This window comes from Dermacentor albipictus, chromosome 1 (assembly GCF_038994185.2).
Source record: "Dermacentor albipictus isolate Rhodes 1998 colony chromosome 1, USDA_Dalb.pri_finalv2, whole genome shotgun sequence".
Classification (NCBI taxonomy): Eukaryota; Metazoa; Arthropoda; class Arachnida; order Ixodida; family Ixodidae; genus Dermacentor; species Dermacentor albipictus.
In genome coordinates, this window is record NC_091821.1 from 161,082,823 (window position 1) to 161,095,451 (window position 12,629).

General features: G+C 46.7%; 1 protein-coding gene across 4 annotated transcripts in view; it reads right to left on the bottom strand.

Moving 5' to 3' along the window:
- Window positions 1-5,835, bottom strand: part of CadN (neural cadherin) — a 300,943-nt gene extending 295,108 nt beyond the window's left edge. For all 4 annotated transcript variants that reach the window (XM_065443455.2, XM_065443446.2, XM_065443469.2 and 1 more), the window contains exons 1-2: window positions 5,686-5,835; window positions 3,668-5,050 (exon numbers count right to left, since the gene is read on the bottom strand). In XM_065443455.2, the coding sequence (XP_065299527.1) occupies window positions 3,668-4,943 (1,276 nt within the window). In that variant the 5' untranslated portion in view covers window positions 4,944-5,050; window positions 5,686-5,835. The remainder of the gene's footprint in view (window positions 1-3,667; window positions 5,051-5,685) is intronic.
- Window positions 5,836-12,629: the final 6,794 nt, after the last annotated feature.

The following is a 12,629-nucleotide window of genomic DNA, read 5'->3' on the forward strand; positions in this document are numbered from 1 at the left end:
GCGCAGCCCACCTATGCTCGCTGGAGGAGGAGCCGATGGCTTCACACTCCCACAACGCATGGTCCAATATTGCCCTTAGTCCACAGGCAGGGCAGTCCGCACTGGGATACCTTTCAGCGTATGTTGCATGAAGAACCGCAAGGTTAGGATACGCACGGGCTTGTAAAAGTCTAAGGGTCACCGCCCGTGCCCTGCATAAGGCGGGGTGCGGGAGGGGGAATGCCCGTCTTGACAGAAGTGTGAGGTAACCTCATGGAATGTGAGCAAGGCTCCTTCGCGGGGCAGGGGTGACTGCGGAGGCGGCACGGTCAGCGAGTCCTCGCGCTGACTCGTGCGCAGCCTCGTTAGGGTTAGAAGGAGAGCCCTCAGTCGACCCCAAGTGAGCGGGAAACCAAATGAGAGAATGCGGAGAGATACTTTTGGCGCTTTGGAGAATGCGGAGGGCCTGAGGGGAGACCATCCCGGTTTTGTAGGCCTTAATGGCTGCCTTGGAATCGCTATATACTGCCTCTCTGCGACTATCGAGCACAGCCAGCGCGATTGCAACCTGTTCGGCTACCACGGGGCCTCGAAGTGCGTACCGTAGCGCAGCAAGTGAGCCTGGAATTGGAGTCGACGATGGAGACGGCGAATGCCTCTTGATGGACATATGCCGCGGCATCCACGAAGCTTGCCTCAATGTGGTTGTTGCGGACATGCTCAAATAGCGCTGTACCCCTGGCCCGACGTTGTTTGCAGGATGCATATTGCGGGGAATGGGCGCGATATACCATAACTTTTGCTGCCAGCTGTGAAAAAGTGCGCCCTCATACAGTGTAGTATTTAAGGGAAACAATGATCTGCCAAAGGGTCGGGCAGCCATCATCCGCCACCAAGTTCGCCAAGTAGTAACGTTGTTTGCTCGGAGAGTTGGTTCTTACTAGTGGGTGAAAGAAACCAGCGCAAAAACGCAAGGTAGTATTACGCATCGACATGACATCAGCGAAGTGCAGAGCCCGATGGCAAGCCCTTCGCATTCTCAAGTCCTGCAGCGACCACCACCAGACCCACACCGCGGAGCACAATTTCCCCGACCAGCGCTGTCCACTGCGGTTCAAAGCGCCCCATCTCCGCGACGCCGAGCACGACCACGCATGCAAAACAAACGCTGGGGGAGCTGGGACAAGGCCGTAAAACACGCCGGCCGTCTGAAACGCCCGAATGGTTGGAGCAGGGAATAAAAACAGCCAACGAATTTGCATATCGGTTGCGCGCCTGGCAAAGCGTGTCGTAGGCGCCATCATCGCGGCTCGCTCCCCGGCTGACGTGCCACCGGGATGGGGAAGAAAACGGCGCCGCGGCCACACGCGGCAGGCAAACAAAGCATCGGCTCGAGAAGCCATCGCCCGGGTATCATACGCACGCCCGGACACTCGCCATTACCGAAAAACTGCGCCGGATAAAAGGAACACGCATCGCTTGAACAAAAGCGGCCCGCGAGAACTGCAGAAGGGGGGGGGTTGCACAATGACGGGAAGGAAGCGGGCACCGCCATGAACAAAAAGCATCGCGGCCAGACTGGGAAAGAAGGCCGACAGCGCCGGGGCACCTGCGGCCACCAGCACTGTAGCCGGAGGCGCGACAGGCGATGCCCGGCGCTAGGACGCCGCCGGACAACGCGGTAACGGTCAAAGATACCGGGAAGAGACGCGCTTGTGCGCCGCTTTTTATCTCGCTTTTCTCTTTTTGTGTGTGTTTTGCTTGTTTTTTTGCTCTCCATGCACGGTGGATGGAAGTAATCGAAAAGTGACTACTAGCCCAATCGACTTTCAAAAAGCCTCAATTTGAAAATTGATTTGGGTCCTTTCTTTCACGTTCCAACGGGCATTCGAACTCTCTTCTTCGAAGAGCGCGAGACTTAATGACAATGTCCATTGATATCACTGACGAGGAACACCTTGCAACTAACGCAGGCTGTCTGCCGTTGCTTTACCGAGACTCGTGAGCGTGCCCACTGCACGATAGTGTAGCCCTCATTTCTTGGCTAGCCATTGATGAGGGGTGCAGAAAGCAACTTTAAAAGATGCAGTCTGCAATTGTTTTCATGTACAGCTGTGAAATCAACGATGGACAGCATCACTGGAGGCCACTTCATTTGCATTAGCACTCTTCAAAGTCTGCGATTATGCACTACTGCAAGAAAGCTGCCGTATGCGTGTGTGCTTGTTCACGACAGTAATGTTCAATTCCTTGACAGGTAGACTGCACAGATTGGAGAACTCTTACCTCTAATGTACCCATACAAAAACACTGCCATGCTTTCCCAAGAATGGAGGCATGCAGTGCAGGTGGCCAAAGAGGCAATGAAAGAACACTTTTGGGCTTTCATTTCTTGTCAAACATTTAGTTACATAAATTATCATGGACCAAATGGTCAGACTGCAAGACTATGTACACTTGACATAGGCAACCAGCACTCGAGCACCAGACACAAAAGTACATCCAAGAGCTGGGTACCACTGTAGTAATTATGACAGACTGCGAAGGTATCAAAGTGTAGTGCCTATGATTTGATGCAAGTCACTGCTTTCAGCGATTCCCAATGTGAATGGGCATAGCTACAAACGGCAAACAAGCAGTAGGCACCACAATACCATGCAGCATTGCAACACAGTTTCGAAGGCAGACCAATGGATTCACACTTCTGCTCCGAGTACCCTTGATTGCCTCGAATGCTACAATGTGCTAAAAAATTAAACATTGCTGGTAAAGATTACATGCAAATATACCAATCAGCACTGATAGCCTCAGTGTCCTGTGTATCTTAAACGAAATTTTTGCAACTAAATGCATAGCAAACAATCAGTCAATGTAGCCCTTAACACTTCCTCAATCTCGTGCAAGTGACACCACATTAAAGGTGCCAGTCACAGCACATGACCCTGCTCAATGAAATCACCAACATGAGAAGACTGCAAAAATACCACCCCACATTTTAGTCTCACCAACTTCTGGAAACTATGATAGCTGGACACTTTACAGCCATGCCATTTGCATCACCAAAAATAGGATGTCACCATTCAATGCAGCCGGACATCACATGTGTAAAATGTGTTTGATCTACAATAGGTACCCAGTCTCAAAGCGACAAGCTGAACCGTATTTCATAGCAATCGAGTGAAGACAAGTCTTGTTGGCATTGCAGCCCTTCGTTTCACGAAGTGTCCATAGTTTATTTCCTTCAATTCCCTGTTAACTTGCTCAATCTGCACAATTATGGATCACACAGCCATTTCTAGGTATAACAAAAGTATGTAGCTCGTTCTTGAAGTATTTTCTTCACAAATCAATGTGCATTCTTTGAAAAAGTTTTCCGTGAGGTTGACTTAAATGGCTAAGAAAAAATTTTCTTATTCACAAAGCATAAACGTGATCAAATTTGGTGCATTTTAACATGCTGTGAACAAAATTTCTGCCGCTGTCCGAATACCTTAAGGAACAAATACAGCATACTTTTACGACTCGGCAATGAGATATGAACACGCAAAAACAACCGTACTACCTGTAACTGCATTTGCAAACGTCCGTGTGCAAGAGGTCATGAAGTGTAGCTGTGCTTAAGTTGCTGCAACGAAGTCGAAACTGCTCGATTGCCATGATGTGCGAGGGTTAAAAATGAATTGCTTACCAGCTCTTCCAGGGGACCTGGCCAGCACCCAGAAATCGATGGATTTCTCTTTATCCAGCTGCTCGTAGTCCCATTTCTCCTTGACGCGCACGTCGCCATTTGGGCTCACGTAGACCCAGCGATCGGGCTTCTCGAGCTCGAAGGTCTCGTCGACCGCCTTCTTGTCAAGCGTGAAGACAGTCTTGTTGGCGTCACGGCCCTTGGTCTCTTCGAAACGGTACGTTTTCGTCGGCCGTATCGTGACCGTTGAGCGACGCACACGCGTCTGCTGCTGTTCATGTTCTAGGTAGCGCGGCGTGGGCGGTGCCGGCTCTGGCTCGAACACCTCCACCTTCACGGCGACAGTGCGTCCGAAGCGCTGTGGCTTGCCGCGGTCTCCCACGCGTACGGCCATCAGGTACGACTGGGGCGCGAGGCCACGAGTGACCATGAGCTCGCCCGTCTTGGGCACCACAGTGAAAAATGGATGGCGTTCAGCGAGACGAAAGCTGACGCTGTCACCGTCCGCGTCCGTAGCGCTCACGTTGCCCACGATGGTGTAGGGCTCGGCGTCGCGAGCAACGCGAAACACATACGCTTCCCTGTCCGCCACCGGATCGTTGTCGTTCACGTCCAGCACGTCTATCAAAAGGAGCGTCAACGCAGAGTCGACGTCGTCGGAGGCCCGAAGTTTCAGCTCGTAGCGGCGGCGGCGTTCGCGATCCAACGGCCGGCTGGTGCGAAGCGCCAGCCGCGTCAAGTTGGCGTACAAGCGGGACACATTGAAGTCCTCGTGGCTGCCGTCCTCATCAGGCAGAAGTTCGTACTGGACGTCGCGGTTGGGGTCCCGCGTAGCACCGTCCAACTCGAGCACCGTCGTCCCGGCGCACTCGTTTTCGAGCACGGCACCCCGGAGCTCGGACTTTGGAAACTTGAGAAGCTGCTGTTTGGGAATGACGTGCACGAGCAGATCGTGGACGCGGTCTTGCTGCGTTCGCGGCCAACTTGGAAAGTCGGTCTCAGTCAGAACCAATTTTCCCGGCTTCCCGACTAAGTGGGACACGTTCGTGGCGACCATAAGCAGACCATCGCTCAGCATGCTGAAGCAACGCGCTACTCGGGGTTCTCCGGTCAAGCCGAATGACTGACCTAAGTAGGGAAGCTGCTTCACGCTCAGGCCTGGGTAGACGTCATCCGGTAGGACCAGCACCTTATCTGAACTCGTCTTGCTGTGACTGGGTCCCCAAAGCGCGACCAGCACGACTGCTGCACAGATCAGTCTTGGGGGAAGCGCCATCGCGAAGCGTGTCTCCGGGCCCCGGGCGCACGGTCAACCGGAAAGCCGGCTTCAAGCGGCGTTCCACCGAGACTCGCAAAGGCGTCGCTCCTCCGTCACCGTCGAACCTGAACTCGACAAATAAATACATGCCAACAACGTCAAACTTGCGGCGACAACCGTTGAATGATGCATCGCATAGCAAGATGTTGCGCTCTCGCATTCACAGAACAAGTCAATGCACCCTACCGGAGCTCAGTGACGTTCCGGCGTCCTTGTTAACCCTAACGCTGATATCGCGAACGCGTAACTGACGAGCAGATAAATCTGAATAGGAAAAGAGATAGACGCACGAGCAGCTCAGTCCTGAGCTACTATCAGCGACACAACGTTAACTCAGCTGAGAAGCGGTAACCAGCCGAGCATACACAAAACAAAAACCACAACGAGCAGAAGCCGCGGAGACCATTACAGGGTCAAACGCCAAGATATTCTGCTTAGAAACACTCCATTTCGAAACTCGCAGCGCTCCTGCTCACTGCACACTGACTAGCTTAGCGCACAATAGGAACCATGGCACATGCACTGAAAAGTAATAAGTGTGCGCTCGTGCCCATGCAGCGATGGGGGTGTGAAGCACGGCATAATAAATGTCACTCCGTTCGTTCCGGTGCCTCACTCGGCCACGGATCGCACGGATAGAGCCGATGCGCGCAAAACGTTCAGCAAACAAAAAATAGTAACTTAAAGGTCAGCAACTCACCTTTCCAAATGAAGATTAGATCCATAGAAATTTAAACACGCGCATTTGCTCCCAACATCAAACACACCACCGAACGAGCCCAAGCCGACTCAAAAGACAACGGCGGCGGCAGCAGCGGTGGCCATTCCGCAAAACAGCGGCACTCCCTCTCTATTTGAAAAAAAAAGGAAAGAGAGATTGAAAAAAAAAAAGTTAGTCTTTGATGAAATACTTGTACACTTAAACAACCCTGTATTGTTTTATTATTAATTTTTGCACTTTTAGTGTATAATATACAAGTAAGTAAATACTTTTTGTTGTATCTGAAGAAAGAATTTACAAATGGTGTGCGGGTACGCTCGCAGCTGGAAAGAGCGGCTTCCGGCCGCCATTGTTTCGAGTGTTTGTAGGTTTGTAGACGGTTTGCAGTGCAAGCCTTGGTGCAAGTGTGATAAGTTGAACTATGTTCGCTGAAACTCCATTGTGAATTGTCCTGGCGTCGTATTTGTAATTGTTCGGAATACGAACCGCGTCACTGTAGCGCACCTACGCATTCCTGTTTTATCTGGCACTATCAATGTTGATTTCGTAGCCTTCATGTTGACCTGCTGGCCTTTTCTGATTCTTCTTGTAATTGATCCATTGCTGATCATTAATGGATTAACTGCCATATTTTTTTTTTTAGAAATGGCAGAAAGTGCTACCTAGCCTGCAAGTGTGTGCGCTAGTACTGCGTGCCACGTTTTGTTTTGGCCACTTGTCTGCTGTGCACATTTATTGATTTTCATGGTACTGTTCGCGCAGAACCAGATAAGAAATGCGCTGATTCTTGCTATCTTTCTAAAGGTGTGATACTCCTAATGGTCGATAGAAATTTATCTGCGGAATTGGAAACCGTCCTAAGTGATTCTGCAAGTGTTAAGGTGGCTCCTCACTTTTTCTTGCCTTTTGACAGGGAAAAAAAAGTGATAGTGACTTGTTCTCATCACGCTCAGTGCTGTGGTCATTTAAATGTTCAACTATTTTAAAGAAAAGTCGCTTGTCTTCGTTTTTATTAATTCTATTCCTCACAAAGCTGTAACGGCTATATAATTGCTCTCTTAACGAAAATGAAAAGAGCGCAATTATATCAACATGGAGGAAAGATGTTTTGAAGTAATCCATATTCAACGTGACGGGTAAGGCTATCACACACATACTGTCGCTATTTGCAAAGGGTGGTAGCATGTGGGTGGCAGCAATGGCCATTAAAATGGTCTTGCCAAACTTGATGCCTGTATTATTATCAATTGTTTCAAGACATAAATGGTCATTGATTGGGCCTCCTAGCAAAACACCCCATGCAGTATTTATGGCTTTCCTTGTGTACATACATTCACAACAGAGGCCTGCGAGGATTGCACTCGGCAACCATTGAGACTGCTATACTGTGGGTGTGTGATGGTGGGACCATGCCAAGTTTTGGACAGTTGCTTTCTGGAGGTGTGTGAATATTCGAAACTTCCGAATAACGTATCGAATAGTCACTGTTCAACTAAGTCCTCAAATGGAATAGTCACTATTTGAAAAACCTAACATGTAGCAAAAAATAGATTAGCTTTCCTTTTATCTGCAGTATATAGCATGTAGCATCACTCAGACTGCCAGACATTTCCAGCTAAATGAGATTCACAATAAAATGCTCTTTAGGCACAATATTCCGCGATAGATATTGTTTAGTACTATTTGTATGTGCAGCACCTGTGTTCCCTGATAAGATTACCCACCGTGGTTGCTCAGTGGCTATGGTGTTAGGCTGCTGAGCACGAGGTCGCAGGATTGAATCCCGGCCACTGCGGCTGCATTTCGATGGGGGTGAAATGTGAAAACACCTGTGTACATAGATTTAGGTGCACAGTAAAAAACACCAGGTGGTCGAAATTTCCGGAGTCCTCCACTATGGTGTGCCTCATAATCAGAAAGTGGTTTTGGCATGTAAAAACCCTATAATTAAAAGAATTAAATTCTTATCAGGTTAAGTAAGCATATGTTTCATTGCAACACATTTTATACAATAGGCACCATCTGCCGTGACCATTCGAACTAGAGAAAAAGGTTTCTTTTTTTTTTTTTCATTCTGCCATTGCTGCAGATGGAATGCATTTATGACTTGGTCGCAATATTAATTAACCCACAAAGCTGCCCTTCTAAACTTTGTATGATATCTCATCACCACGTATTCTCCAAAGAATCCCACATTGCAAACGAAGTGCTTAGCTAATTGTTCCTAATGCTCGCTTTCTGCTTTTAGTAAAGCATGCTTTAACATGTACAGTGTAATGACAGAAACTTTCTGATGTTGAGAATACCAGGATGTGAAAATTGTAGGGGCTCGTAGCGATAGGTGAGAAGGTTGTACATTATTCATAAGCCATTTGAAAAATTTCCGATATTCGATTCAATTTGCTTCTGGCACTATTTGATTTGTAATCAATTCGATCTCAAAAACTACTGTTTGCACACCCCTATTCCTTTCAGATAACTGTAATGATGAGAGGACAAACATGCTTGGCCATAGGCGACCAGGCAGCTTGCATTGGCAATTAGCAGCATAGAAGCCATGCTTTTTCAGAGATGCGAACTATTGAGGCTGTTGCAGTCATACACAGCAGGTCAGATCAGCAAAATAAAGCTGCCTGACTGAAGGATAGACATGACGACGCTCACCATCAAGTCACACACAACAGACCAGATGCATGATGCCCTCTGTGCAAAAGAAATTACTTCATAACTATATATTAGATGTGCCATGCTAACTTGCCATTACAGCTATCTGGTACAGTTTTTTTATTTAACGTATGTTTTAACAGGGTAGTCGGTTTCTCACAAGCATGTTGTTCTTGGTACTAGGAATGCATTTTACAAAGTGTTATCTACATGATATCTTTACTTGCCATGCACTATAAGCAGAATTCACTAGCTGAATGCTTAGTGCTGCATATACTGCTGTGAAACTAAGCAATGAAGTTTTGATTCATTTTAATAATGGCCTGTCATCAACTCTGCTTCTCTACCTAAGTGAACTGTGTACAGCACAGACTGGCTGTAACTCACTTTCAGACCTCCATCATTGAGAAATTTAATGGCACCTAAACATGATGACAAGGCCAGAAAGGCACAGAAATGGTGTCACAGAAATGCTGTCTTTCAAACTATTTTATTGTCACACTTGCGTGGCCTAAAAACCTGCAGTACATTTGTTGCCACCTATCATACACGTCAAACAGAAGTTCCAGCTTGATGGCCTTGTAGAGATTATGCCAACACAGGTTGCGTGCTTCCTGTGCCTGTACAACTTCCTCTGTCGGCTGATTATAACTTAGAGTAAGGTAACAGCCTAACATCATTCAGAAGTTGAATGACAATTATGCTCTTTACAGCAGACAGCCAAGTGTCTTTCAATCCATTTGACACGCAAATTAAGGCTCAGGCCTATTAGCCCCATAAATTTTATTGCAATAGCAATTATATTGACACTCCCGGCAAATTTCTGCTGTTGGCGTCAGGTTCCGTATAAAGTGCCAAGTGCGATGAGATCCTAACGTGCACCGTATACTGTAGGTGCGAGGAAGAGCCGAGAAGTGTGGTGGCTTGATCCACGCCATCTTCCCAATTGCCTAGTGTTGTGCACGCAAGGGCGGCAAGTATGCGTCCGCGTGTCTACTAGGCCAGCCGTTTCTGCGCATGGCACAACTCTGTATGCCCTGTCTTGGAAGTTATCTGCTGTGGGTGTCCATCTTAGGCGAGCCGAAGTGGCTGGTGGCTTTTGTGTGCTGTGTTCTTGAGTGCCTAGTCGTGGAGGTCGCATAATCAAGTGTAAACTCTCCATCCATCTTAGCATCTGCGTTATAAATCTGAAAAGCCCACAAATGAGCTTGCATGATTTGTGAAGGCCATCTGCAATATGAGCTGCTCGGAACAGTTTGCATTATAACATTCCCCCCCCCCCCCCCCAAAGCGAAGTACCAACTGCATGTACAGGGTGTTTCAGCGAACGCTTTTAAAATGTTTTGAAGGTTGCCTGTGGCAGATAGCTCAATTAGTTTATGAGCTGGTTTACTCGAAGTGGCGGACTCTACTTGCACAAAAAATTGAAATGCAGAATCGATGAATTAACAAGAATTAACTAATTAACTGTTTAGGCAATTACCTTATGAGCCACATTGCAATTTACAAATTATAGCAGTGGACTTTGTAAGGCAGATCCGCTTGGAGAGAATTCTCGGTACGACACCGGTTTCGAGATATAAATTCCCGAACTTTGCGGGAAAATGCATTGGCATTCCAGTTAATATGTTAACAAAACGTCTGAACACTGAAACACACAAGTAACTGTAAAGCCAATGCATTTCTCTGCAAAGTTCGGGAATTTATATCCTGAAACTGGTGTCGTCCTGAGAATTCGCTCCAAGCGGATCCGCCTTGCGAACTCCACAGCTAGAATATGTAAATTGCAATATGGGCCATTATGTCATTAGTCAGAAACTTAATTACTGAATTTTTATTAATTTGTCAATTTTGCGTCCAAAATTTTTGTGCAAGTATTGTCCGCTGCTTCGAGTAGACCAGCTCATGAACTAGAATTGTGATATCTGCCACAGGCAACTTTTAGAGATTTTTGAGAGTGTTTGCTGAAAGACCCTGTATGTATTAGTAATTGCTTCAGATAATGCAGGATGCAAGGGCATTCTAATATACTTTTTATATGGATAAGTTGAAAATGTGGTACTATAGTTGTGCTGACCAAATAAAGCTCTGGTTATTTCAAAAATTGTATGTCGCCTGCAGTACTCACGGAAATTTTAGCAACTAAAAGAAAAATGCTTTCCGTTTATAAAAGCAATTTTATGTCCGCTGTCAGGTATTGTTTCTGAAGCATGGTGGCATCTAGCACTCTGCCATGGTTATTTATATGAGGTGGGAACAGACTACATCTCCATAAGATGCGATGCGTGTTGGGGCAGCCACTGCATTCAATGTAGAGATGAGTATCTTCGCGAAAAGACCTTATAGAAAGGGGCTGTGGGCTAAGGGTGTGGAGAGGGTTGACTGCCCACGAGGAGGTGTGGTGGAAGTTGCGGGAACATTGGTGAACATGGGTGAATATATATATAATGTGTGTGGGTGTGTTCTCTCTTTCGTACATACGACTGGTTAAGGGGCGATTGCATTAAAGAACGTTTTACCACCACCATCAATTTATATTTAATCATGTCTTAGCATCAGCGAGCGTAAATGCAAGTAGTGCGTCGCATTTTAAATTTCATCTATGCGCGTGCCGTGTTGAATTGTGACGTTTTACGTGCACCACAATTTGATTATGAGGCACACCGTAATGGCAGGCTCCAGCTTAATTTTGACCACCATGGCAGTGCTTCCAATGCACCGGGCACGGGCGTTTTTGGATTTCGCCTCCATCGAAATGCGACAGCCACGATTCGATCCTGCAACCTCGTGCTTAGCAGCGCAATACCGTAGCAGCTAAGCCAACGCGGCCGGTCGCGCCATGCCCTGTTCAGGTCGGTTTCCTACCGTTTTCGTTCCATAGTTTGTCATGTTCGGATGCATTGAGCACTCTGCAAACAGACTTTATTTCTCTATTCTAGCACAGTTGGCGTTAATCTACAAGCAAGCACAAGAGAAATCACAATAGCTTTATGTAAAGAGCTCAAGTACGGCGAAACTGGTCATGAAGCTTAAATCAAATGACAATTATTGTTGTGTGCCAAATATACACCCTTAAGGGTGCAACTGTTTTTAGAGTGTATCTTGTCCCACAACGATAATCGTCGACTTGGCCGCGTTTCATTTGTTTAACGCTGCGAGCCCGGTACTTCCCAGTCACGAACGGCATGCGCGTTATCAGTGTGACGCAGCATTCTCGACAGGAAAGTAGCGAGCGCCGAGTTTTCAAGAAACGCAAGCAAGGCAGATGACGATTATTGCTGTGGGACAAATATACACCCCAAAGGGTGCAACCGTATTAAGAGTTGTGCGGCAAATTACACCCCAAAGGGTGTACATTTCCCTTACACTCTTGAGCTGACATAAAAAGCAGTCTGTAGTAGTGTTTCCGCTGTACCATACGAAACAGTTATCCCAGCGTGCCCGACCGCCAGCATTTGCTTTGTCACCTCTGGACTTCATTTCTGCTTTCACTGGATCCACATGGAAAATAAGCGTTTGAGAAATAAGTTTACACTTCAAAGCAAGCTTTGCCTCTTGGCCCAGGTTTGTCGTTTTCTCGCCAGATATATTTGTGAATATATTCATTAAGGTAATACAACTTGGGCCGCTGAGTATTTATGTGTAACTCGTGCCAACGTGTCATTCTTGGCCAATGCCTCAGAATGCGTGTTTACCCGAACAGATAAGCAGGACAAGATCAAGAAGTGAAGAAATCGGCAAAAGAACAAGTCATGCAAGTGTAGAGAATTAATTGAAATGATCTGAGCGTGCATTGAGCGAGGATTCAACATCAACATTGAGCAAGGAACATTGAGACAGAAAAATCGGCTACAGAGAAGTGCGTACAAATACATTCAGTTTGCGTCTTTCTTTTTTTTCCTTTTTTTTGGTACAAACATTACGGTCTAGCGTTTCGTTTTGCATAGCATTTACGTTTACCATTTACGCAAACATAAAAAGAAAAAGCTTCGCTTAACACTGGTTCCCGCATATGCATGGAATCCGCGTATAATTATGTTTAAAAATTAATTGAAAAATACCTGCAGCGCAAGAAAAGATCCCTCCCATGCGTCTTCAAAAGAAGTGATACTGCTTGCATATGCATGCATGGTAGCTATATACTGAGTTGATTGCAACATGGGAGTTATTGTATCTGACTGCCACGGAGTTTCGGATTAACATCTGTTTCTTAAGGACAAAAGCAATGGTAATTGGGGCGCTTAAACAAATCATGGTGA